Source organism: Grosmannia clavigera (genome assembly GCF_000143105.1).
Source record: "Grosmannia clavigera kw1407 unplaced genomic scaffold GCSC_144, whole genome shotgun sequence".
Classification (NCBI taxonomy): domain Eukaryota; kingdom Fungi; phylum Ascomycota; class Sordariomycetes; order Ophiostomatales; family Ophiostomataceae; genus Leptographium; species Leptographium clavigerum.
Window position 1 is genome coordinate 1,471,180 of NW_014040797.1, and position 25,448 is coordinate 1,496,627.

At 58.1% G+C, this 25,448-nt stretch overlaps 4 protein-coding genes across 4 annotated transcripts; 3 read left to right on the forward strand and 1 right to left on the reverse strand.

Moving 5' to 3' along the window:
• Window positions 1-361: 361 nt before the first annotated feature.
• On the reverse strand, window positions 362-1,326 carry CMQ_3066 (HAD superfamily hydrolase; the record flags this gene model as incomplete). The annotated part of the gene is made up of 2 exons (XM_014317144.1): window positions 362-1,094; window positions 1,160-1,326. 2 exons carry the CDS (start codon window positions 1,324-1,326, stop codon window positions 362-364), a joined length of 900 nt encoding a protein of 299 aa, XP_014172619.1.
• Window positions 1,327-1,963: 637 nt separating this feature from the next.
• CMQ_3121 (60S ribosomal protein l19) lies at window positions 1,964-5,748 on the forward strand (the record flags this gene model as incomplete). Its single annotated transcript, XM_014317199.1, has 3 exons — window positions 1,964-2,056; window positions 2,173-4,348; window positions 4,403-5,748. 3 exons carry the CDS (start codon window positions 1,964-1,966, stop codon window positions 5,746-5,748), a joined length of 3,615 nt encoding a protein of 1,204 aa, XP_014172674.1.
• Window positions 5,749-9,923: 4,175 nt separating this feature from the next.
• Window positions 9,924-11,744, forward strand: CMQ_3183 (iron transport multicopper oxidase fet3 precursor; the record flags this gene model as incomplete). The annotated part of the gene is made up of 3 exons (XM_014317261.1): window positions 9,924-10,265; window positions 10,320-10,344; window positions 10,393-11,744. The coding sequence occupies 3 exons, from the start codon at window positions 9,924-9,926 to the stop codon at window positions 11,742-11,744; spliced, it is 1,719 nt and encodes a 572-aa protein (XP_014172736.1).
• A 6,400-nt stretch (window positions 11,745-18,144) lies between these two features.
• Window positions 18,145-24,901, forward strand: CMQ_2546 (polyketide synthase; the record flags this gene model as incomplete). Its single annotated transcript, XM_014316624.1, has 4 exons — window positions 18,145-18,437; window positions 18,496-18,787; window positions 18,904-24,804; window positions 24,866-24,901. The coding sequence occupies 4 exons, from the start codon at window positions 18,145-18,147 to the stop codon at window positions 24,899-24,901; spliced, it is 6,522 nt and encodes a 2,173-aa protein (XP_014172099.1).
• Between the last annotated feature and the right edge of the window lie 547 nt (window positions 24,902-25,448).

Consider the following 25,448-nt stretch of genomic DNA (forward strand, 5'->3'; position numbering starts at 1 on the left):
AAGAGGTGGAATAAGCAAAAATCTACACATGGGACGTCGATGCTTGGTCTTTTATTTCCCGCCTTTCGCGGGGTTTTCTACTTTTTTTTTTCTGATTTGTTTTGCCCTCCCCCCTTTTCTCTGGATATATACAACGCAATCCTTTATGTGCTGCCTACCGTAGCTCTACTGATCGTATCTTTCCCGCATCAGTGTTTCTATGTTTTCCCTGGTACTTTCTGTCTGGATGCGGATGCACTTTATAATTCCTAGCATAAGCCGGCGCATGGCGGACCGTTTTGTTCCTAGACACGGCTCACGCCCCGAGTGAGTGCAATTGGACGCAGCCATAATGATGTTGCGAGACCTCGTTCTGTTCAGACTATGATTCAAGGTGTGACATTTCCCGGCCGACGAAGCCTTTCTCGAGCACATCGATGAGATCGTCCAGGCGTGCGATCACCATATCTGTGTGAGCATGCTCAGCCAGATGTCGGTTTACGTCGTTTACCAACAGAACTGTTGCTGCGCCGGCTCTGCGTCCCGCCGTCATGTCGTCGATGGAGTCGCCGACCATGATGAGACTGGAGGCATCGGCCTCAAGAACTGCTGCCGTAGGCGCAGAAGCGGACGCGGCCTGCTCGATGGCCTCCTCCTTTTTCTCAGCCAGAAGGACGGCGGGATCGACCGTGTCCTCGTCCGAGACGCGGGATGCGGCGTCCTCAGCTGCTCCAGAGCGTGTCAGTCCCCAGCTGCGGGCGATATGAAGGATGCCTGCAGGATCGGGCTTGGGCGGGCGAAAGTCGCGCGTGACAATGGGCTCGAAAGTGTGGCCGTCAAGGAACTTTCCCAGCAGATGTTTCACGGGCTGCTCAAAGTTGCGGGTGCAGATGGCCTTGGGGATACCGCGCGAATCCAGGTAAGCCATGAGCTCTGGCAGGCCTGGTTGGGCCTGCTGCAGGGCCATGGCACGGCGCTCAACGACTCGCACTCGTTCCATGGCCTCCTTTTGCTGGTCCTCAGTGGGCAAGGAGTAGATGTGGTCAAGAATGTCTATGGACTTGTCGATGCCGAGGACCGCACGCATCTCGCCAAACATGTAGTTCTGGGGAATGCTGAGTCCGAAAAGGCCGTCAGAGCCTAAGCTGTTCGTGTGGGAGGCATGGTCGACGTGACTCACCAGAGAGTGCCGTCAACATCGAACACCACACCCTTCAGGACTCGCGGGCGGTGCTTCTGCTGGCCAGGAGCCGGGGCGGGTGCAGACGGCCGGCCCTGAGCTGTGTAGCCCTTAAGCGGAGCAAAAAGCCTCCGTGAGGCTGCCGCGGGGGATGTTTGAGCGGCCATGTTGGAGATGAGGGGTGATCTGTCTGAATTTGTACAGATTGACTGGAAGCAGCACAGCACAGGCTGGCGGCAGGAACGTGCTCGTATGGCAATTGAAAGAAACAGACGGCAGAGAGCGGGTTGAGCAACGCGGGAGAACATGCAGGCAGGCTGGCAGGGCTGGCAGGTCTTATCTGTGAAGTCGGGCAACCCGCATCGTGAGGAAGTCGAAAAAGGACTGCAATTTTGCGTCATCCTTCCGGCTACAGGACCATTAGCACATGGCTACAGCACTGTGCAGCTGCAAATCGGCGCCAGCGGGCGGGAGCGACGGAATAGGCAGTGGCATGTGGGGGGCTTGTGCCTTCCTGACAGGCCACAACGCGCTAAAAGCTCATTCTTGAGGGGCCCCACAGCTTCACGGCATTGCTTCTGTCGTTCCTTTCTTGCAACCTTTCGCGACGTGTTGTGTATTTCGTCAACATTCGCGGCTGCCAGGTGGCTGTCCTCTTTTCAGGAGCATTTTTCATTCGCAAATGATTATTCAGTCTCGAACACCCTCTGTTGTTGGGCTCTTGCGAGGCGGCTGCGCAGAGAAAGCGCCGACAAAGTCTGCGGGCGATTTGACGACGACAAAGACGGGCGAAAGAGCACGGCGATGAGCCCATCGGTGAATGGGGGGACATCGACGGCCGGGGCTGGCGGCAGCACGGCACAGCAGTGGCCGCCTCGCCGGCCGTCAAAGCGAAGTGTACGAATGATCCTCCCGTCTTTGCTCTTAGCGTTCCCTGTTTCTGCTGCATGTGCCGAATGCGTGTGACACAGCTTGGGCACACATGACTTGATCTGGCTGGCTAACGCGGGCAGAAGCTGCGCAACTCGACCTTTATCATCCCGTCGACGGGCGAGCGTTCGCGGCGCCAGTTCACTCTTCGCAATGGCAGCCCCTCTGTGCTCAACGGCTACAGGACACGACGGAGAGACTACGACGAGAACGACGACGGCGACGAAAACGAAGACGACCCATCCTCCTTCTTCACGGCGTCAGGATTCAGCATGCGCATGGAGGCGATCGGCCGGGCCTCCTCGGACGGGCTGGGGCGATTTCGGGCGTGGATGGAGTCGCCTAATGGGCGGGGAGTGATCAAGTGCACGGTGGCATACACGATTGCGAGTCTCTGGACGTTTTGGGCGCCGCTGTCAGATCTGCTGGGCAAACCGGACGGCAAGCACCTGGTGGCGACAATCACGGTGTATTTCCACCCAGCCCGCAGCGCCGGGTCGATGATCGAGGCCGGGGCGATCAGCGTGGTGGCGGTTGCATACGCGGAGATCATCTCGGTGCTGTCGATGGCGGCATCGGTACTGTTCGGGTCGGTGTTGGGATGGGTGACGTTTGCGTACGCGGTGGTGCTGGTGTTCTTCATCGGGTTTGCCTTTGGATTCATCGGCTGGGTCAAACAGCGGCTGAACAACCCATCGGTCAACGTGGGCTGCACGCTGGCGTCGCTGGCGATCATCACTGTGGTGACAAAGGAGAATGCGACGTACAGCAGCGTGTTCTCGAACACGAAGATCGTGCAGGTGCTCAAGATCCTCGTCTTTGGCATCTGCACGACGTCGTCGGTCAGCCTGCTTCTGTGGCGCGTGTCAGCACGGGCACTGCTGCGCGAGTCGCTCACGCGGGCGTCCACATCGCTGGGCGACATGCTGGCGATGATCACACACGGCTTCCTCAGCGGGGCCGAGGACGAGCTGACGATGTCGGCCGAGTACGGGGCGGTGAGCGCCAGCTGGACGGCGGCCCACGCGCAGATGACCAAGAACCTGAGGGAGGCCAAGTATGAGCACTACGCGGTCGGCCACGCGAGCCTGTACCAGCTGGAGAAGTCGGTGTACAAGTCGATGGAGACGCTGGCGCAGTCGATCGGCGGGCTGCGCAGCGCTGCCAACACGCAGTTTGAGCTGCTGCGCGAGGCCATGGCGGCTGCAGACGCAGAGATGGACGGGTTTATGCCATCTTCGCCAGCTGCCAGCCGGCCAGGTCTCCTGCGGACAAGTTCGAACTTTCAGCGTGGCAGTGGTGCGGCAGCGCCGCTGGCAGCCATTGACGAGGCGTCGGACGAGAGCACAGACGAGAGCAGCATGCGTGGTGGCCGGCGGGCGACAGGAGAGGATGGCGAGGACGAGGATGAGAACGATATTGGTAACACCAAGAACACCATCATCTACAATCTTGACAATATCAACACCATTGTCGGATCGCCCGGGTCCATCGGCGCAACAACGACGACAGCAGGCGATAGCAACGGTTCACGACGCGGCAGCACGGCGACGCTGCGGACGTCGACAGAGATATTTGAGCTGTTCATCGGGATGCTGGGCCCGTCGATGAAGTCGCTGGCGTTCACGTTGGCGGGAGTGCTGCGCGACCCGCCGTTCGGCTCATCGCCCGACTTTGCCATCACGGTCAACGGGCACTACCGGCAGAGCCTGGCGGACGCGCTGGTGCTGTACAACGGGTCGCGGGCGGCAGCGCTGCAGGAGCTCTACAAGACGATTGAGTTTGGGCGGCCGCGGTCCGAGAAGATCAAGGCCGACTTTGAGGAGGTGGCAGCGGCCTGCGGCCACTTCAGCTTCAGCCTGCAAGCCTTTGGCGAGGAGATGACCAAGTACCTCGACGTGCTGGACGACCTGCGTATCGTCAGCACCCACGACCGTCGGAGCTGGCGCTGGCTGCTCTTCTGGAAGGCACCGCAGCTGCGCTTCCCGTCCGTGTTGCCGTTTGAGAGCCCGGCCGAGCCGGCCTTTGACGAGGCCGTGGCCTCGGCGACGGCAGCGGGCACGGCCAGCATGCCGAATCCGGTGGGCACCCCAGCAGTGCGGCCCATTCGCAAGTCTCAGATGCCGCGCGGCATCCCCGACACCATGGTGCAACGACGGGACACGTTCAGCTGGCAGGCGGCACCACAGGCCAACACGCTCGTGCGTAGTTTTGCACAGGAGCTGCTGAGACTCCTTCGTGTGCTGATGCGAGATGACAGTAAGTTTGTTTGTCTCCTTGTTTCTCCTTCTCCTTCTCTTTCTAATAAAACAGTACGGTTTGGAATCAAGGTGGGCATCGGAGCAATGCTGTGGGCCTGCATGGCCTTTACTCCAGAGACACGCAAGGTGTACATGCACTGGCGAGGCGAATGGGGACTGCTGTCGTTCATGATTGTGTGCTCCAACACGGTCGGGGCTTCCAACACGACAGCCATTGCGCGGTTTCTGGCGACGCTGTCGGGGGCAGCAGTGGCGGTGCTGAACTGGAACATCAGCCAGGGCCACGCGGTGCCGCTGCTGCTTCTCGGCTGGCTGGTGGCTTTTTACAGCTTCTACGTGATGATCGACCGGGGCAAGACGCCGGTGGGCCGGACGACGCTGCTGGCATACAACGTGATCACACTGTACGCGTACCTGCTGTCGCAGCGCGTGGACGACGACGATGACGACGAGGGCGGTGTGCATCCGTTCATCATGGAGATTGCCAAGCATCGGTTCCTTGCCGTGACGGCCGGCATCCTGTGGGGGCTGATTGTGTGCCGGGTCGTGTGGCCGAATTCGGCGCGGCACCGTTTCCAGGAGGGCGTGTCGGTGCTGTACCTGCAGATGGGTCTCATCTGGAAGCGTGGACCGCTGGCGATGCTCCTACGAGCCGACGGTGGAGGAGACAGTCCGGATGGCAGAAACGGCAGCGGCATCGCTCACCCGTCGTATCTGCGGTCGGGCGAACAGGCGGCGCTGCAGCGGTACGCAGCCCGGCTGGAAACGCTGCGCCAGAGCGCCGGATCCGAGTTCGAGCTGCGCGGGCCCTTTCCCTTCACGGCGTGCGGCCGCGTCATGGCGGCGACAAATCGCATCCTCGACGGCTTTTACGCCATGAGCTTGCTGACTCAGCGACGAGCCGCCCGCCTAACTGACGGCGAGCGCGCCCTGCTGCTCTACACGGCACCCGAGCGCGCCATGCTATGTGACCGCATCTGCCACGTCTTCCAGGTTCTGGCCAGCTCTTTCATGCTCGAGTATCCGCTGGCTGACGCGTTGCCGAGTGTCACTATTGTGCGTGACCGGCTGTTGGCCAAGATCTTCCACTTTCGCAAGGAACAGGCGGCCGCAACGGCCGGGACAGCGGGCACGGCCGGGACAACGTCGACCTTCACCATGGACCAGCTCATCAGCTTTCCTCCCGCATCGCCGTCGTCGCTGCTGGCCTCGCCGTTTTCGGACCTGCCGCCACCACCCGGTCCGTCGATTCGCGTCGCGGCCGAGGAACAGGACTACGCGCTGCTCTATGCGTACGCCCTCATCACCGGCCAGGTCGCCGAAGAGCTCAGGACGATTGCCAAGGAGTTTGAGGGCCTCTTTGGCGTGCTAGACGAAGACGCGATGTTGCTGCAGTAGGATCGGAGTCAAAGATACTCACGTGACCTGAGTATCATGAATAATCACACAGCCGGGATTTCCTTTTTTGTTCGTCTTTTTTTTTGTCACCTACGGACGCCACCGTCACTCAGCTCTCGTCTGTGATAACGGTCAGACGGCCCACTTGCCATCTTACATCTAGCGCTGGTGCCGGACGGGTGTTGGAGACGTGCGGATCGTCTGACCGTCAGCAAGGCGCGGACGGTCTTGATTAGCCTGCAGCGCGCCTTTCTAGGCCTAATATCTAAGGGCCTATTTGGATGGGTGGCAATGCTCAATACCAACATTGCGTGTTTTCGTTTGCGCTTGCCGTTGTTGACTTAATTTACACTTGTGCCGTAGCCCGATGCGGCAATTCGGTCGACCTCTGCATGGTCCGAGCGTCCTCTCGCACTGCCGATTTGCCTTTAGAAAAACTATAATTCAACCACATCGGGAGTAAGACGGCGTATTTGGCTGGCCAACAACCAACGGCACCGGACAGGATCACATGTATTGAATTATATTCCCCAAAAAATACGAGCAGCGCCATGGCTGTGATTGGGCCAACTGCCTTACCCCCCTTTCGTGCAGTGTTTTTTTTTTTTTTTCATTTGTTCCCCCGTCCTTTTCATCATTTAATCACAACTGATCTGCGTCCTCTCACTGCGGGCCACAAGAAGAGGATGCAAGACGCAATTCACGCACCATGACGGCAGGAAGCTATCACCAGGTGGCCGAGACGAGGGCAGCTCAGCCGTCGGCCCACCAACGAGACAACGCCATTTGGCTGGCAGCCTGCTGTCCAATAGTACAGAGCCATGGCTGTTTTGGCGTGCTTTCATCCCTTATTTCCGGTTGGCACGGGCAATAAAGCGAGCATGGGGAAAGCTTGCTGCATGCGACCAGCACGCTGTTGTTCGTGCAGCAGCAACCCATGACAGGACCGGTTTCAAGAAGCGGTCTGTCAGGCAGGAATGAGGAGAAGCTGCAGCAGCATTGGCGTCCAATCCAGCGACTTGTTCCAACAGCTTTGCTCGCACGCTCATACGTTTTTAAATTGCACTTTAGGACTTCCGCTGATTGTGAGCTGCATGGTCGTATCGTGCTTTTCGTAGTTAGGGTAGATTTACACGAGCGCCATCGTTAGCCTCTCAGCCTTTCGCGAGAGGCAAACGGTCCAACTGCTCTTGGCGGCATCGCCCGGATCCACTCGCCAGAAGTTGCTTGTTCTACCCACCTACGCTATAGATGAGACGAACAAGTTGGCACGGCGTTTAGAACGGGGGGAATAAGGAAAAAAACCTCCGAGATGGTCTTCTGTTCTATATAGCTTACATAACCGCACTCTGGTTTTCTGGTCGCGCCAATTGCATATCCTGTGTACTCCGTACTTCCTATTGATCCCGCTCACCTCCCTCCTCATCTCGCTGCCTCAGCCTGGACTGTGGAAGGATGGTTGTGCCTGTCTCGTCCGGGAGCTACTTTTTGTTCCTTGACCGTACTCCGTTGCTCAGCCCATTGTGTCGTTCAGCTAGTTTCATCCCTTCTTTTCCTTGCAACTTCGTGCTTCTCTCTTCAGGGCCTAGGATACACTGGTACTTTCTGCGATGACAGTTTCCCCTGACCAATTTGTCGACCCGAGAACCAATCGCTTCGCCGTATTCTGTGCGAGCACACGAGCAGCATCACTCGTATCCGTATGCTGGAAATACGAGCGCAAAGAAGCTACGGCTGAAAGATTCATGACAAGGGCTTGCCGGCAGAGAGCGTGGCAGAGTGGCAGAGAAAGGAGATCCCAACAGACCGTCTTTGTCCCTCTCTCGGACCTGTCACCGCTGTCTACGACAGAGTCTCAGCCTTCCTAGTCTGAGCGCTCGCTCTCATGAAAACTTCCTTTCTCCAGACGCCACCAGGCGCTACGCCACTGTCTTGGAATCAAATATGCTGTAACGGGTACAATTGGGTACATACGAGTACAATAGAGGCGCCAGCCATGGGCCGAAAGAGAATGGCAATATAATATCTCGGCCGCCACTAACAAGAGGCATCTGACACTCGGTCAAGACGGACACGAGGTCAAAGGACGAAAACAAGACCTGGTGCTGGCAGGATACATGCTTGCATCTCTTGTCTTTCCCGAGGGGTGGGCTACACGAGCGACAGAATGTCACCATGCCGAGGACTGCTGCGGCTGCCTGCAGGCCAGATGCACCGACCAGGCCATTTCCATGCAGTCCCGCCGCCGGATTGGTGCATCTTCAGATTGCCTCTGTCTTTGGCCTACCCACAGACTGTCTCACGGGTGCTTCTCCCCACAGGCCAGCTTTTGTATGCCGTTTGCTGGCATCGCCGCGACCCTCACCCGCTCACCCACCCGCTTTTGTTTTTCTTATTTTCCTCTTTTTTACTTTATTTAGGCTTTTTCTTTCTTTTGGCATGCTCGCATGCTATGTATATACATGGTTGGTCATCACACCGAGGCTGCCAGCTTACCCTTGTTGATAGACCTCCCCGACGGCTGATGGCTAATAATGGCTGAGGGCTGATGGAGGCGAAGACATGGCGCTCAGGCCGAAACGTCGACGAACAAAAACAGAGCCTAACTGTTGGTTTGACTGCATCCCTTAAAAATCGTAAGCACAGCACAGCACACATGGCTTAGCACGCCGTTACACTGCTCGTAAGAGGACCAGCATCAGGCCATGCCTGTCTTTTGGTCAGCGCGAGCCGTGTTGAAGGATTTCTCAGCTTACGATCTTCTCCTGCTAGTCGAGTGTTTTGTTTCTAGCTCTTGTAATTTCCCTTTTTCCGTCTCGTGTTCGCGCGGCCGGCGCCAGATGCCCACAGCGCTGCTAGTCGCTGCCCACGATGAGCTGCTGCTAAGCTGCAGTCACTCTACCTAGCTCGGGTTGCTTTGACGTCACCTGGTTGCGCCAGCTAACGGACATCCGAAGGCTTTATTTGGGCAGAACCAATCAGCGTCGGCCAAGCCGTCAATACTGGGTGGGTCTGTTGCCAATTGCAGTAACAGGACCCATCGATAAAAATAAATTGAAAAAAGAAAGAAAGAAAGAAAGAAAAGAAAAAAAAAGAAAAAAAAAAGCGAGCGGGAAAGAAGAGTAAAAGACCAAGAAAAGAATAACCAGCTCCTTTACCGGGCATGTGGTCTGCCCGTTGCTCCACCTCCTCTTGCTGCTGCCAGCGAGGCTCCCACCTGCCCGAGCATAGCGTATCGTGTCCAGCGAAATGGCCAGTCTGGTCACCAGCTAGCCCCGAAAGCCGTGCTCGCCGGAACTATACAATGTCCTCCGGGCTACCACGCAGCAGTGTCGGCACCGTGCTGTACCCCACCCCACCCTCCCGCGTCTCGTGTCTCGTGTCTCGCTCCTCTGCTCTCTCAATACATGATCCTTGGTGCTGCGGCTGCTGCAGCTGCAGCCCCTGTTCCTTCGGAGAGAATTGAGCCAAGAGAGCGTGGCTGTCTGGTCAGCTTGTTCAGGTGGAGCCGGGCAGTTCTGCTCAGACGCCTTGCTCTGCCCCCTCTTACCCAGAGTAGACACCCATTTCTGGAAGCACAGAGTGAGGCTTGTCAAGCGGTGGTACTTTACTACTTTGGTCTACTTGGCTGATTTTGCCAGCTTCGCAAGCATGGTCCATGCGCCCACACCATGCTGGTTTTCGTGTCTGTCCTCGCTGCTCTCGGTCCCTGGATATTGCCCAGGGACAGCAGCTGCCTGTACGATGTAGACTTACAGACGGGCACGAGCAAGGGGGGGCCAAGAACGAGAAGAAAAAAAAAGAAAAAAAAAAGAAAAAAAGAAACATGAGGCTTTCTATTTAGCTTATAATGCAGTCTCTTCCCACGTCGCTCACGACGACGCAACACTTTTCTCCCACTCCACTCTCTCGCTCACTCTCCCCCATGGGAACTGCCTGACTGCCCGACTGCCTGTTTCTCTTTCTGTTTCCTTTCTTGCCCAATAATACCTAATCCTCACAGGCTCCCGTTCGTTTGGCCTACATCTTCTCTCCTTATCAACACCATACACGTCTTCTCTCGCTGACGTAAGGTATACACTTCTGCCTGCTCTTTTGCACCATCCTGTCTGCCCGCAGGGGGCCGTCTTCCTCTACCGCTCGTTCTGCCGTGTTTCCTTGTACAAGCCGTCGCCATGTATCAGACCGGCTTCTTCTCGGCCGTGTACCTCTTCCTGATGGTGGCCGGGTCCTGGGCGGCCACGGTGACGTACGATTGGGACATCACCTGGGTGTATGCCGCGCCGGATGGCTATGGCCGCCCAGTCATCGGGATCAATGGCGCGTGGCCGTGTCCCAAGATCGAGGCCGAGGTGGGCGACACCGTTGTAGTGAACGTGAACAACCAGCTGGGCAACCAGACGACCGGCATCCACTTTCACGGCATCAGCCAGGCCAAGTCGACCTGGATGGACGGGCCCAGTGCTGTCGACCAGTGTCCGGTGCCGCCTGGTTCCTCGATCACGTACAGTTTCCTGGTACGTAAATGCGATCCTTTTCCCTGCTAACAGCTGCTAACAAATCGTGCTCAGGCCGACGAGCCCGGCACATTCTGGTGTAAGGCCTCCCCGTTCTTCGCGTGACTGCCCTGTGCTGACGGTCCAGACCACTCGCACAACCTCGGCCAGTACCCGGACGGACTGCGAGGCCCGATGATCGTTCACGACCCCAACGACCCGTACGCAGGCCAGTACGACGAGGAGGTCATCCTGACAGTCTCGGACTGGTACCACACCCAGAGCCTGTATCTGGTGCAGGACATGCTCGTGACGTCCAACACGCAGTTCTTGCCGCCCTTCCCCGATAACATCCTCGTCAACGAGGGCCAGGGTGCCAAGATCGACTTTGAGGTCAACAAGACGTACCGCTTCCGCATCATCTGCTACTCGGCCTTTGCCTCGGCCATGCTGCACTTTGACTCGCACACGATGCAGGTGATCATGAACGACGCTTCGTACGTGACCCAGAAGCAGGCCTACCAGCTACGCATCAGCCCGGCCCAGCGCTACGACGTGCTGATCTCAGGCATCTCACGTGACCACCGCAACTATCCCTTCCTCCTGTCGCTCGACATCAACCGCGACTATGCCGTCGATGCGGCCTCGGGCATCGTGTGGCCGCACAACTACACCGGCCAGCTCGTCATGAAGCCCAACGGCACCTTTTCTGACGACGTCGTCGCCAAGTGGCAGCCCGTCGACGATGCCCACTTCCAGCCCTACGACAGCCTCGCGGCCTATAGTCCGGTCACCACGACCATCACGCTCGACTTCAGCTTCTGCGACGACGTCAACGGCTATCCGCGTGCCTGCTTCAACAACAAGACGTACATCGACCAGACCGTGCCCACGCTCTACACCGCCGCCACTGTTGGCGATAACAACACGAACCCCCTCGTCTATGGCGCCGTCCAGCCCTACATTGTCGATGACGGCGAGGTCGTCGAGCTGGTCGTCAACAACCAGGACGCCGCCATCCACCCCTTCCACCTGCACGGCCACCAGTTCCAAGTGCTCGACCGGCCCTCCAGCAACACCGGCCTCTGGTCCGGCAGCAGTCGCACCTTTCCGGCTACGCCGCCTCGTCGTGACACCATCGCCGTCAACGGCAACTCCTATGTCGTCATCCGCTTCAAGGTTCAGAACCCCGGCGTCTTCCTCTTCCACTGCCACATCGAGTGGCATGTCGAGATGGGCCTTACCGTCACCATCATCCAGGAGCCCGACCAGCTCAAGGGCCTCACCTTCCCCGACGACCACATTGCCAACTGCAAGAAGATGGGCATTCCTTATCAGGGAAATGCTATCGGCAACACCGTGGACCCCCTGAACACTACCGGCTTCCAGACCGTGCCCTCCACGTCGTATCTTGGGTGCGTTGTCCCCTCTCTTGTTCTCTCTCCCTGGCCGCTGACCTTTCCCCAGTGCGATGTACGTATCAACAACGTCAACGTCTGAAGCAACAACAGCTCCAGCCGTCCGCTACAAGCCCCGAGCTGGCGCATCCTAGAGCCGCTCTGCACTACAGACGGCAGAATATGCTTTCTCTTTTCTTTTTGGGTCTTCTTTTCTTCTTTTCTGCTCACCCCTCTCTGCATGTGCAAGTCTAGGGCTTTCTCTTTTTGAAATTGTCTGCCATTTCCCCTAAAGAAAAATATTCAGACTCGTCGTATGAACCAAGTTAATAAAGTTTCCATTCGTCCATTCCAAGAAACGCAGTGCTGTTGTGCGTGTCGTCTTCTCACCAACGTATGAGCGGCTGCGGGGGTATGCACTCAAGATTGTAATAATCAAAAAGCTGATCTCGTAGATTCAATGTTTTAAAGTGCTTACCTGATTATCCGACGTCCTGCTTATACAGGCAATGCAGCCAAAGACAAAAGAAGCGGCCTTTCCTGTAAATCCATTCAAGATTGCTTCTTTCTAGATTTGATCAGATAGTTGAAAAGTATGCTTCAGTAGGATGTATTGGAGAAAATGAAGACCTAGTCAATCTTTCCGTCTCCACCCTACACTCGGGAGGAAAGACCTGCTTGATATACGGCTCGAGATTTACAGATTGACGCGGAAGCGTCGTCATCGACCCCCATCACAGTCGTACATAGCTCTATAGAGCATGGCAACGCTGGCCGTCCCCTTGTTTCACTCCCCCCCGTCCAACAGGAAAGAACCTCATCTTCTTCTGGTAGGTAGATGCCAAGACACTACCCAACAGCCAAAGAGTGAAGAGGGGTGGGATTTAGCAAGGTACCCATAGACGGAGTGTACGAAGTACGTATTCTACAATGCCTCTCAGCCCTGAATTAGGAAGCATATGCCATATTACAGATGATTCTGCAACCAATCCATTCTGAGAAGCGGAGCTTTCTTTTGGCCCCGCCGGTGTTGTGTTGTCCCTCGTCGGCTCGTCTTCCTCCAGGCAGCCGTGAAGCAGGAGAGGCTCGTGCGCTGTAACTCGCAGCCATTTTGGGCATAGGGGATACAGAACGGGTAGTTTGTTGTCCCGTAGCTGCCGGTCTCCGGACGACGTCTTTAGATATCTGACAAGACAAACGGAAGTGACGAATAGGGAGAAGCAGGAGGATGAGCGGAACGGACTGTCAACAACACGGCTTGTCCGAACGGGTTAGATGCCCCAGAAGGACGAATATCTGGTGGCCGGAGACCACTAAGACGGCAAATACTGGACCGTACGGAGTAGTTGGGACCGTATCTTCGGAGGTCAACTGGGGGAAAAACGACCCAGACCCTTGTCCATCAGGCAATCTAGAGGGAAGACCTGGATGGCAGAGTGCCAAGGCATCAGAAATGGGCGGCCTGGCCCCCACCTGTCAGCTGACATCCAGATATCGAGGATCAACAAGCTCGAGAAAACATCACCGGTGTTTCCTGTCCGTGAGCTGGACGGCCAGCTGACCCTTTCCGACAGGAAGAGGCATCCATTCGTCCAGACGTCTTTTAAACGAGAGAACGAGGTGTCACCGGTACACAGGGTCATTCACGCTTGCACAAGCACGAAGAGGCGGCGAAGGAGGTTGGGCAGGGAAGCCCATGCCGTCGTACAGCGTTCTGGGCACAGACTGCCACATTGGCCGGAGACACCAGCCGCCCAACCTGCCTGTCCGGCCTAGGATTCTGTCTCGTGTGCTGTCCGTTTTTGCTGTCTGTCCCGGAATAGGTCCTCCCCACCAGCCTCTTGCAGTCTTGCAGTTTTGCAGCCAGCGAACAGAACAGCCCCGAGTTGTACATGCAGATATCTTTTACCGAGCCAATGGGCGGAAAACACGCCGTGTCCGGAAATCTGCACATCCTCTCAATATTGACACTGGAAGCGTTCTCGTGCCGTCTGCTGTATCCTGAAGTGCCTCGGCCCAAGCTCTTTGTGCACCAATTTTGGTGGCCTGGCTCACCGCAAGGTGAGAATGGCGCGAGAGTGCGAGAGAGCGGGACAGAGAGGCTGACAGTTTAGAGCCAACCTGTTGGCCGAGACATGAGCCATGCAGGCGCTTCATGATTTCCGCAGCCACCTGGCAGCACAGCAACGATGTCGAGAAAGAATCAAATGAGACAGTGTGCATGTCTCCTGCTCTCCTTGCTTGCGCTGAACTTCTGTCCTGTAGACAGGCACACACCGAGACATCCCGGCAGCAGGCCTGACGGCCTCACTGCTGTCATGACAGTGCATGACCGAATATGAGACGCCAAAAACCCATTGACGCGCTCCATAAGAATCAGGCTAGCAGCTGCTGCCCAGCAAACAGTGGAAACAGGCCCGAAGATACGGCGCAGCATATTATCTGACTATGGGCACAGTCAGCCAGACGGGCTTTGGCTTTAGTGCCATTTCTTGTGATGTGCTCGTATTAGCTGCAACCCTGGCCGGAGGTCCGAAGTGCTTTTTTGTTGCCCCATACGAGGTACTTTTTCTTTCTTTCCGTAGTTTTGCTCACGCCTTTCCACTCGTGTGGTCATGAGAGGCGGATCGTCGCTTGGCAGCAGTGTAGATGACTGCTTGCCCAAACCTGTTGGCTGGATGAGCTGCTTGTTGAGTCTTGGAACCGAACCAAACGAGAAACGTGTTCCAGGCTGCTGCATGTCCAGAAATAGACAAGGTGCATCCGGACGAGCCCAACAGCACAGACCGAATGTTAGGCCATGTCTTGTATTGTCGATATTCGATGTGGTAAGGCGCCGTTCGATCCAGCCGTCTGTTGTTGGGCTGCGATTTGTCCAGTTCGGCCCATGTTCCCTTACTTTCAGCCGCCATCCCGGATGTCATGTCGCCGGAGCTGATATTCGACTAAGCCAATATCATACCGTGTGGTCGTTCGATGCACTGCTCCGCCGGACCTACATTGAAACAAAACGGAAGCAGCTCGCTAACCGCAGCACCCCGTTACCAGCGACGAACAGAGTGTGGCTGAGATACTTGCAGGTCATCGACTCCGTCATGCAACTGCCATCACGCCGTGCTTTCTCGATCGTTTCGTATCAGTCGTTCCGCGATCTTGTCAATTGTACCCCTGCTTTCCGCGTATACTGGTTGCTGGTAGCCTGTAGAATTTCGTATCTCACCATGCTGTAGGCAGTGCATTTGCTGCGTGAAACTAAAGAAAAACAGAAGACTGCATGCGCAGACCGTCAAAAGGATGAAAAGGCGATAATGATCCCGGACTCGTAGCTGCCCCGAAAGCGATTGGTTGGAAGGAGCGACCACTGCCTCGTCCCGCAGTTATCAAACGCGGTTAGCGTTGCCATAGCTTTATCGTCTCACGTTCCCTTCACAAGTCAATTGGCTTGTTCCTGGCAGCACCGACTTCCGATTCTTCCACATCGGCTCCCCGTACCCTCAACAGAGAATGCACAAGCTTTTGTCCTCGGCACCAACCTGATGTCATTGGGCATGCGCGAGATGGCGCTATTCTTATTTTTCACACCGCCCTTAATCCCTCCGCTGATGCAATCGGAGCCTCTCTCGCTGACAAGACACCCCTCTGATGCGGCTTATGGCTAGGGTCCGTTTTTTCTTCAGTGTCTTGTTTGCCCGGTTGTGGGCCCGAGCGACTGCGATACTGACCAGGGCAGATTCGGGACAGCCTGATGGCTTAATACGGTCAGGTATTGGTTGCACGATATATGTCGGCGACAATGATCCCGGTCAGGAAGGCGAGGACGGCGACCAAAGACGGGTAAGACAGACGGCATAGTTCACCCATCCGTGAGCCAGGGGACTAATCCGCTGTCCTGATCCTGATCATCTCGCACCGATCGATTCAAGCAATGAAGTCCGTACTAGGATCCTACTATGTACAGCGAATGTCTAAATGAGGTGACGGCCACAAGCCGCAGCTGGCAGCCCTTCTTGCTGTCTTCCAAAGCCGCCAGCTTGGTTGACGGATGATGCGAGGCTTGGCCGATCCACCACGGTGGGTTTGCGATCAGTGCTACATGCTCTCCTTGTCAAACAGTTACATACAAAGCAACAGCGGAGACTAGATCAAACGGACAAGGAAGCTGTTCGGACAAGCAGCTGTGCCTTACCGCAGGGCTACCAGTGATAAGAAAGGCGGAATGAAAATAGAAAGCGAGCAACACGGCACAGCCGGCGGCTGAAGGGCGTCCTCTAAGTCCGGAACAGTCCCATTCGGCTGCACTGCTATGCAATGATGTGGGATGTAAGATTTGATGCCACACACCATCCATCACTGCCGTCCGGACACAAACTTCTTCGCCTCTTCCATCGCACGACCTGACGGCTGCGCCTCTCCGCTTGGCCGGGGCTTCAAAAGGCAAAACTGTGACAACGACACTGCACGGCATCTCACCGCTAGCCCGGACGATCGTTGCCCCGTCCGGGAAACACAGCTGCAGATCCCCTTGCTGCCCGGATGGATTGCCTTTCCTGCTCGCGGAATTATTGCCTTCTACAGTGCCCGTACGCAGCTTGTGAAGCTGTGGGAGTGCAAGTATACAAGTGTACAAGTGTACAAGTGAACCGGTGTACAGGCGTCCATGCACAAGGCACATACGAGTCTGCACGTGGGGCAGGTTGATTTCACACTCAAACCTCGGACTTGCTGAGGCTGGCAACTAGCAGCCTGACTTGTCTACGGCCAAAGAACCGAAGAACCTTTTCTTGCTTGCCCCTAACTTACTTCGAGCGGCTGCAGCGGATATATCATTTTCCCGTCCGGCTCGTGCAAGGCTCCTTTCCCGTCTAGCTTGTGTTTGCCATGTCCGATGGTTGGATGAAACGTCACGGTCTTTCTTTTTGACAAAAAAACAAGAGGTATCGGCTGAAGTACCGATGGAAAGGGCGTGATGCGATTCGGACGGCGACCCAATCGTCACAAGCTGGACTTCCCACCGGCTACTATGGATGCTGCTATCTTACGATTAACTGGAGAAACGGTCGCTTCGACGACCTTTCTTACGAGCAAGTGTCTCGCGCTGTGGAAGCTCCTTTCGCATAACATGGGGAACTCCGAAGCTGTCGGACAAACCGCCTCCCTTCTAAGCAGTTCTGTCGTATTGCCGCAACCCTCCCGCCGCCCCAGGTATCTCTTGTCTTCTGCGTGCACTCGTGGGTGGTATGTACATAGTCCTCCATTCTCGTTCTGACCCGCTAGGATTCGCGATAAGGGAGAGGCAATGCGGAGGCTGTCAAGATGCGGCCTTCGGACCTTCTGCTCTTTGAAGCGAGATCTTCCCCTCCTTAGCAGGACTCGTGGGCATGTGGACTTGTGCCGAGGAAGTTTGCATCTTAAGGCTGCCCGAGGGATGGACAACAGCACCAGCACTGGCACATCCTGTCTGGCCTCCCTGCGGTGCCAACGCATAATGGAGACGGACAGCGGTTAGATCGGATTGTAAAGCCCGTATGCATCTCGTATGATACCCGACGTCTTTCAGCTCCGACTCCCCCCTGATGAACGAGATACTTGCATACTATGTGGCCGGCCGGTTCTCGTCTTACATGGCAGGGATTCCTGAGCTTGGGAGTAGGGCAGGGCGCCAACTGGAAGAGCCAGGCCAATGCCAATATCAAACCGGCCAACCGAAGCGGCCGTAGTCGGCCAGGAGCAGCTTACTCCGTACCTGTACCGTAGCTATTCTTGTTCTGGCCTTTTGGTCCCGTTTGTACGTCACTGGAGCCCCAAGCGATGAGCCTATCTCATACACCCCTGTGCGGGCACTTACAACCGTCACCCCCACCCAATACTCTGCAAAGAAGTACCCGTCTCGTAGTCGAGTCTAGGGTGCTAGTAGGAATGATCCAAGCGGCGGCCAGGTCTTCTTGGACGTTCACTTCGCCTAATACGGCAAGTGCCTGACTACCTTGGATGTGTTTCGGTGACCGAAAGCCTACCAGGTCCGGACTGCGGCCTTCCACCGGCAAGATGGATCGAGGGCGTGTGCTTATCGACACGCACACCCCTCCTCCGTAACTCGTACGAGCAAGTATGGGATCTAGGAGGAACTGGAAATTGAGAGAGTTCAGGAGAGACACGAGAGGACGGAGCGGAAGCTGGTCGATGGGGGTGGCTGGCTGGCTGGCTGGGATACCTCGTTGGATGGTATCCACTAGGGCTCAGTCCGTCTGTGATTCTCTCCTTCTCTGACTATCGCTCGGTCCTGGTGGTCAACTGCTCATCTGGAAGTCTCGTATATAAGACAGGTGGAAAGCCTGTTTTCCTACCGTCAAGTCTCTCCTACCCATCCGCCTTCATCATCACTCATGCCTTGAACTCATCACAGCCTTTACGATTTCTGGCACTTCGGCAACTTCTCACACCACAACCACGCCTTGACCCAGAAAGTTCCAGTCCAGAAGTCTTTTCCTCTATACCTAGCCACCATGGCTAACAGGCTGGCATTCCTTCTCTTTGGGGATCAGTCCCTCGACACGTACGCCTTCCTGTCCGGACTCTGCCGACAGGACAACACAGGCATCCTTGCCCAGGCTTTCCTGAACCAGGCCACTGAGGCTCTGCGGAAGGAAGTCGAGGGCCTCCACCGGATCGAGCGTGCGAAGCTCCCGGTGTTCAAGACCATCCAGCAGCTGAACGAGAAGTACCATTCTCAAGATATCAAGCACCCCGGCCTGGACGGAGCTTTGCTCTGCATCACACAGCTTGCACACTACATTGAGTAAGAGCCAGTCCTCATGCTGTAAATGAACCGTACCGACTGGCTAACTGTCCTTCAGCCATGGCGAGAAGCACTATGAGGATATCATCCGACACGACCAGACCTTCTTAGCCGGTCTATGCTCGGGCCTCTTTGCGGCTGTGGCCATCGCCTCGACACCGTCGCTGTCCTCGCTTGTGCCCGTGGGCGTGCAGGCTGTGCTGATGGCATTCCGGACAGGCTCTCACGTGGCCAAGCTTGCCGACCGCCTTAGTCCTGCAACCGGCCGCTCTGAGAGCTGGACATACATCTTCCCCAGCCAGAAGGAGGAGGAGACCCGGAAGGTTCTTTCCGAGTTTTGCCATGGCAAGGTTTGTTCCTTCCACTTTGATGCACCGGCACTGCTTATTAATCCCCTCTCGGCAACCCTCAATTCCATTTCCACATTTCCAAAGCCAAAGCCAAAACTGACAAACTACCAAAACAGTCTCTTCCCCAAGCCAGCCAGATCTACATCAGCGCCGTGTCAGCAAGCAGCGTGGCGGTCTCTGGGCCGCCGCCGTCTCTGGAGGCATTTATAGCGACGGGCCAGCTGGGCCGGTCGACGTCGATTCCAGTGTATGGACCGTACCACGCCAGCCACCTGCATGCGGGGGCGGACGTGAAGAAGATTCTCCGGCTCGAAGACGCAGCGGTGGTGGATGCGCTGTTCAAGACGAAGCCACGCTCGGCGGTGATGTCTTGCACCACTGGAACGTGGTTCAGCGAGACATCGACAGCGTCGCTGTTTGAAGCGGCTGTGTACGAGATCCTGAACGAACCGCTGATGTTCTCGCGCGTCGTGGACGGCTGCCTCGACATAGCCCGCGAATTCACGGGCGTGGAGTGTGTGGTGATTCCGTTTGGGCCGACGCAGAACGCGAGCTCACTGGCGAACCTGGTGCGGTCACAGACCGAGCTCAAGGTGTCGGTTGTGCAGCAGCCGGATTTCGGGTCGGCTGGTGTGGCCGGAGCGCCTGCACCGACGATTGGCAACCATGGGGCTCGGCGTCGGCCGAAGCTGGCGATTGTCGGCATGGCCGGGCGCTTCCCAGACGCAGCTAGCCATGAGAAGCTGTGGGAGCTGCTGGCCAAGGGCCTGGACGTGCACCGGGTGGTGCCCAAGGAGCGGTTCCCGGCCGAGACACACGTGGACCCGAGCGGCAAGGCGGTCAACACGAGCCACACGCCGTATGGTTGCTTCATCGAGAACCCGGGTCTCTTCGACCCGCGATTCTTCAACATGTCGCCGCGCGAGGCGCTGCAGACGGACCCCATGCAGCGCATGGCGCTGACGACGGCCTACGAAGCGCTGGAGATGTCGGGCTATGTGCCCAATCGGACGCCGAGCACGCGGCTCGACCGCATCGGTACGTTCTACGGACAGACGTCGGACGACTGGCGCGAGATCAACGCAGCCCAGGAGGTCGACACATACTACATCACAGGCGGCGTGCGGGCGTTTGGCCCCGGCCGGATCAACTACCACTTTGGCTTCAGTGGTCCCAGCCTGAACATCGACACGGCCTGTTCCAGCAGTGCGGCGGCCATGAACGTGGCCTGCACGTCGCTGTGGGCACACGACTGCGACACGGCCATTGTGGGTGGGCTGTCGTGCATGACCAACTCGGACATCTTTGCCGGCCTCAGCCGAGGACAGTTTCTCTCCAAGACGGGCAACTGCCAAACGTTTGACGACGGTGCGGACGGCTACTGCCGCGGCGATGGCTGCGCGTCTGTCATCGTGAAGCGGCTGGAGGATGCCGAGGCAGACGGGGACAACGTGCTGGCCGTGGTTCTGGGCACGGCTACGAACCACTCGGCTGACGCGATCTCCATCACACACCCCCACGGACCAACACAGTCGGTGCTCTCGTCGGCGATCCTGAACGATGCCGGAGTCGACCCGCTGGACGTGGACTATGTCGAAATGCACGGCACGGGCACGCAGGCGGGCGATGGCACGGAGATGCTCTCCGTCACCAACGTGTTTGCTCCAGCTGAACGTCGTCGACCGGCCGGCCGGCCGCTGTACCTGGGCGCGGTCAAGGCGAACGTCGGCCACGGCGAGGCGGCCTCGGGCGTGACGGCGCTGATCAAGGTGCTCATGATGATGCAGAAGAGCCTGATCCCGCCACACGTCGGGATCAAGAAGGAGATCAACAAGGGCTTCCCCAAGGACCTGAGCGAGCGCAACGTCAACATTGCCTTTCACATGACGCCCTTCAAGCGCCACGACGGCCTTCCCCGGCGGATCTTTGTCAACAACTTCAGCGCTGCCGGCGGCAACACCGGGCTGCTGCTCGAGGACGGCCCTGTCCGGGCACCGGCCACGGCAGACCCACGCACGAGCCATGTGGTGGCAGTGACGGGCAAGTCCAAGGCGTCGATGCTGCGCAACGCCGAGCGCCTGGTGGCCTGGATGGCCGAGCACGCCGCCACGCCGCTATCCGACGTGGCCTACACGACCACGGCACGGCGAATCCAGCACTACTGGCGGATGAACGTGGTGGCCAGCGACCTGGCTGGCGCTCAGAGCGCGCTCAAGACTCGACTGCAGGGCACCTTTGCACCGGTCTCGCCGGAGCAGCCCAAGGTGGCCTTCCTCTTCACCGGCCAGGGCTCGCAGTACGCCGGACTGGGCAAGGACCTGTACGCTCACTACCAGGTGTTCCGATCGAGCATCGACGAGTTCGAGCAGGTGGCCAAGGTGCACGGGTTCCCGTCGTTCCTGCCGCTGATTGACGGCAGCGAGCCGGACGTGCAGTCGCTCAGCCCGGTTGTGGTGCAGCTGGGCCTAGCCTGCTTCGAGATGGCGGTGGCCCGTCTCTGGATCTCCTGGGGCGTGCGTCCGGCGGCGGTGCTGGGCCACAGCCTGGGCGAGTACGCGGCGCTGCACATTGCCGGCGTGCTCTCGGCCAGCGACGCGATCTACCTCGTGGGCGCGCGGGCGCAGCTGCTAGTCAAGGCTTGCACGGCAGGCACGCACGCGATGCTGGCGGTACAGGGCTCGGTGTCGGTGGTCAAGGACGCGCTCGGCGAGCTGGCCGAGACGGTCAACGTGGCATGCATCAACGGGCCGCGCGAGACAGTACTGAGCGGCACAGCAGCCGAGGTGGCCGAGCTGGCCACGATCCTGGGTGACAACGGGTTCAAGTGCACGCAGCTCAAGGTGCCGTTCGCCTTCCACTCGGCGCAGGTGGACGCGATCCTGGACGACTTTGAGCGTCTGGCCGGCGGGGTCTGCTTCCAGAAGCCGACGGTGCCGGTCATCTCGCCGCTACTAGGCAAGCTGATCGGAGTGGAGGACGGTGCGGGCAAGATCAACGGGGCGTATCTGCGTGACCACGCGCGCGAAGCGGTCAACTTCCTCGGTGGACTCGTTTCGGCACAACAGGCCGGCACGATCGACGAGAAGACGGTCTGGCTCGAGGTCGGGCCGCATCCAGTATGCGCCAACATGGTCAAGGCGGCCTTTGGGGCGACGACGATTGCGGTGCCGACGGTTCGGCGGGCCGAGGTGGCTGACAAGACGCTGAGCACGACGCTGAGCACGCTGCACGCGGCCGGACTCAACGTGGACTGGAACGAGCTGCACCGCGACTTTGTGGCATCGACACGGCTGTTGGACCTGCCGACGTACGCGTTCGACGAGAAGAACTACTGGCTGCAGTACTCGGGCGACTGGAGCCTGACGAAGAACCGCGGAGCAGCATCGCTGAAGACGGCGGTGGCGGCCATCGAGCCAGCCAAGCCGAAGCTGTCGACGTCGAGCGTGCAGGAGGTGGTGCACGAATTGGTCAAAGGTGACACGATCACGATCGACGCCGAGTCCGATCTGCTGCGCGAAGACCTGCGACCGGCACTGATGGGCCACCTGGTCAACGGGGCACCGCTCTGCCCATCTACGCTGTACGCCGACATGGCGCTGACACTGGGCGACTACGCGTACCGGCTGGCACGACCAGAGGCCGACGATGCAGCCGTGGCCAAGATCGGGATCAACGTGGCCAACGTGGAGGTGACCAAGACGCTGATCCTGGACGAGTCGGGCAGCAGCCACATGCTGTACATCGCGGCCAGAGGCAGCATCGCGGACGGCTACCTGGACATATCGTTCAGCGCGGGCGAAGGCGCCAAGCGGACAGTCCACGGAACCTGTCGGGTGCTCTACGGCGACAAGGAGCGGTGGTGCGACGAGTTTGAGCGGGTCAGCTACCTGATCCGTGGACGGGTCGACGCGCTGCACGCGGGCGAGGCGCAGGGCACGGCATCCAAGGTGAGCCGTGGTATGGCCTACAAGCTCTTCACGGCGCTGGTGGACTACGCTCCCTACTACCGCGGCATGGACGAGGTGATCATCGACAGCCAGCAGTGCGAGGCCACGGCCAAGGTCCAGTTCCAGACAGCCGGCATGCAGGACAACTTTTTCTTCAACCCGTACTGGATCGACAGCATGTGCCACATCTCGGGCTTCATCGTCAACGCCACGGATGCGATCGACTCACGCAACCAGGTCTTCATCTCGCACGGCTGGGGCTCGCTGCGCTTTGTCGAGCGGCCGGACGTGGCCAAGACGTACCGCAGCTACATCCGGATGCAGCCGGTCAAGGGCACCACGATGTATGCCGGCGATGCGTATGTGTTTGACGGCGACCGCATCATCGGCGTGGCCGGCGACGTGCGCTTTGCCGCGGTGCCGCGCAAGGTGCTCAACCTGGTGTTGCCGCCTCGCGGATCGGCTGCGGTGACCGGAGCAGCAGCTGCGGCCACTGTGCCGGCAGCCCGCACCAAAGCGGCAGCCAAGACGGCGGCAGCCCGGAACAAGAAGGTGGTGACGCACGCCAACATTGGCAAGGTCAACCAAAAGCTCAAGTCGATCACCAGCGAGGTGATGGACATTCTGGCGACGGAAGTGGGCGTGTCGCACGACGAGCTGGACGACAATATTGCGTTTGCCGACCTGGGCGTCGACTCGCTGATGGCACTGACAGTCAGCGGGCGCATCCGCGAGGAGCTCGACCTGGACCTGCACTCGAACGTGTTTGTGGACCAGCCGACGATCGGCAGCTTCAAGGGCTATCTGGCCCAGTTCGAGACCGGACGTCAGCGCAACCCGTCGACCGAGGACTCGGGCTCCAGCGACGACTCGGAGGTCGACGAGCTCAAGTCGGACTCGGACGTGACCACGCCCATGGACGACAGTGAGAACGGCTCGGTCAAGGGGGGAGGCGAAGGTCCTGCCGGTCTGCAGCAGGCCGTGCGCGAGACCATCTCCGAGGAGATGGGCGTCGAGGTCGACGAGATCCTGGCTGCACCGGACCTGGCCAACCTGGGCATGGACTCGCTGATGAGCCTGCAGATCCTGGGATCTCTGCGCGAGAAGACGGGCATTGACATCCCGTCAGACCTCTTCGTGTCGAACCCGTCGCTGAAGGAGGTCGAGCGGGCTCTCGGAATCGAGGACCGGCCAGCGACGACGACCCAGAAGAAGGCCTCGTCCACGCCCGAGGACAAGACCGTGTCGTTCACCCAGAGCGTGATCCGGCTGGAGTCAGCCGACCCGTTTGAGAAGTTGCCGCCACCCACGTCGATCGTCGACCACTACCCACACCGCAAGGCCACGTCCGTGCTGCTGCAGGGTCGTCAGCGCACGGCGACGCACAACCTCTTCATCGTGCCGGACGGCAGCGGCAGCGCCACATCCTACACCGAGATCGACGAGATTGGCCGCGACTGGGCCGTCTGGGGCCTCTTCTCGCCCTTTATGAAGACGCCAGAGGAGTACAACTGCGGCGTCTACGGGATGGCGGCCAAGTTCATCGTCGAGATCAAGCGGCGCCAGGCGACCGGACCCTACAGTCTGGCGGGCTGGTCGGCCGGCGGCGTGATCGCGTACGAGATTGTCCACCAGCTGATCAAGGCCGGTGATGAGGTGGCGCACATCGTCTTCATCGACGCGCCGTGTCCCGTCACGATCGAGCCGCTGCCCAAGGGTCTGCACGCCTGGTTTGCCAGCATCGGGCTGCTGGGTGACGGTGACGCCGACAAGGTGCCGGCCTGGCTGCTGCCGCATTTTGCCGCCTCGGTCACAGCCCTGTCCAACTACACGGCCGAGCCGATCCCCAAGGACCGCTGCCCCAAGGTCGTGCTGATCTGGTGCGAGGACGGCGTGTGCCACCTGCCGACAGACCCGCGCCCGGAGCCGTATCCGGAGGGCCATGCGCTCTTCCTGCTGGACAACCGCACCGACTTTGGCCCGAACCGGTGGGACGAGTTCCTGGACGTGGACAAGATGATGATCCGGCACATGCCGGGCAATCACTTCTCGATGATGCACGGAGACTTGGTAAGTCTGCTTTACCCGTGTCCTTTTTCCTGGCAGCAGCTAACATCTTTAGGCCAAACAGCTTGGAAAGTTTATGCGTGAAGGGCTCAAGGCATAGGAGGAGATTGTATTGTACATGATTTTTGTGTTACTAGTTTTTTTTGGTTATACGGTCAACAGATTGGAGGAAGAAACTGAAACTCGTCAGACTTGAGTTGTATTCTTGCCTTGTTTTTAGTACTTAGTTTCAGATTATAAAATGTCAGCAGTTTCTATGATTGATTTTTGAATTTCAGATTACTTGAGTGATTCGTGTCGAGGGTACAACCTCCTCCTGTCCTGCTCGACGTTAAAACGTATAAAATGGTCACAGGCCCAAAATACGAGATATACGTGTTTTACGTAGGATAGCCAGTTCTTTGGCCGAGAACACGTATGTCCACTCTTAGCAATCGCCCGATCAGCTTATCCGGGATGGAAAACGTAGGAAGTGGCCTAAACGCGTCTAATTCAACAATCTTCCGTCTTACTGTGCTAGGAAGTGCTTTGAGGGAGGCGACGAGCTCGACTGTGCACATCGAGATGTCCAGCCCCAACCTCGTATGCATTCCGATCCTGCCTCGTACAATGGACCCCTGTGGGCCAGCAGCCAGAGCAAGACTGTG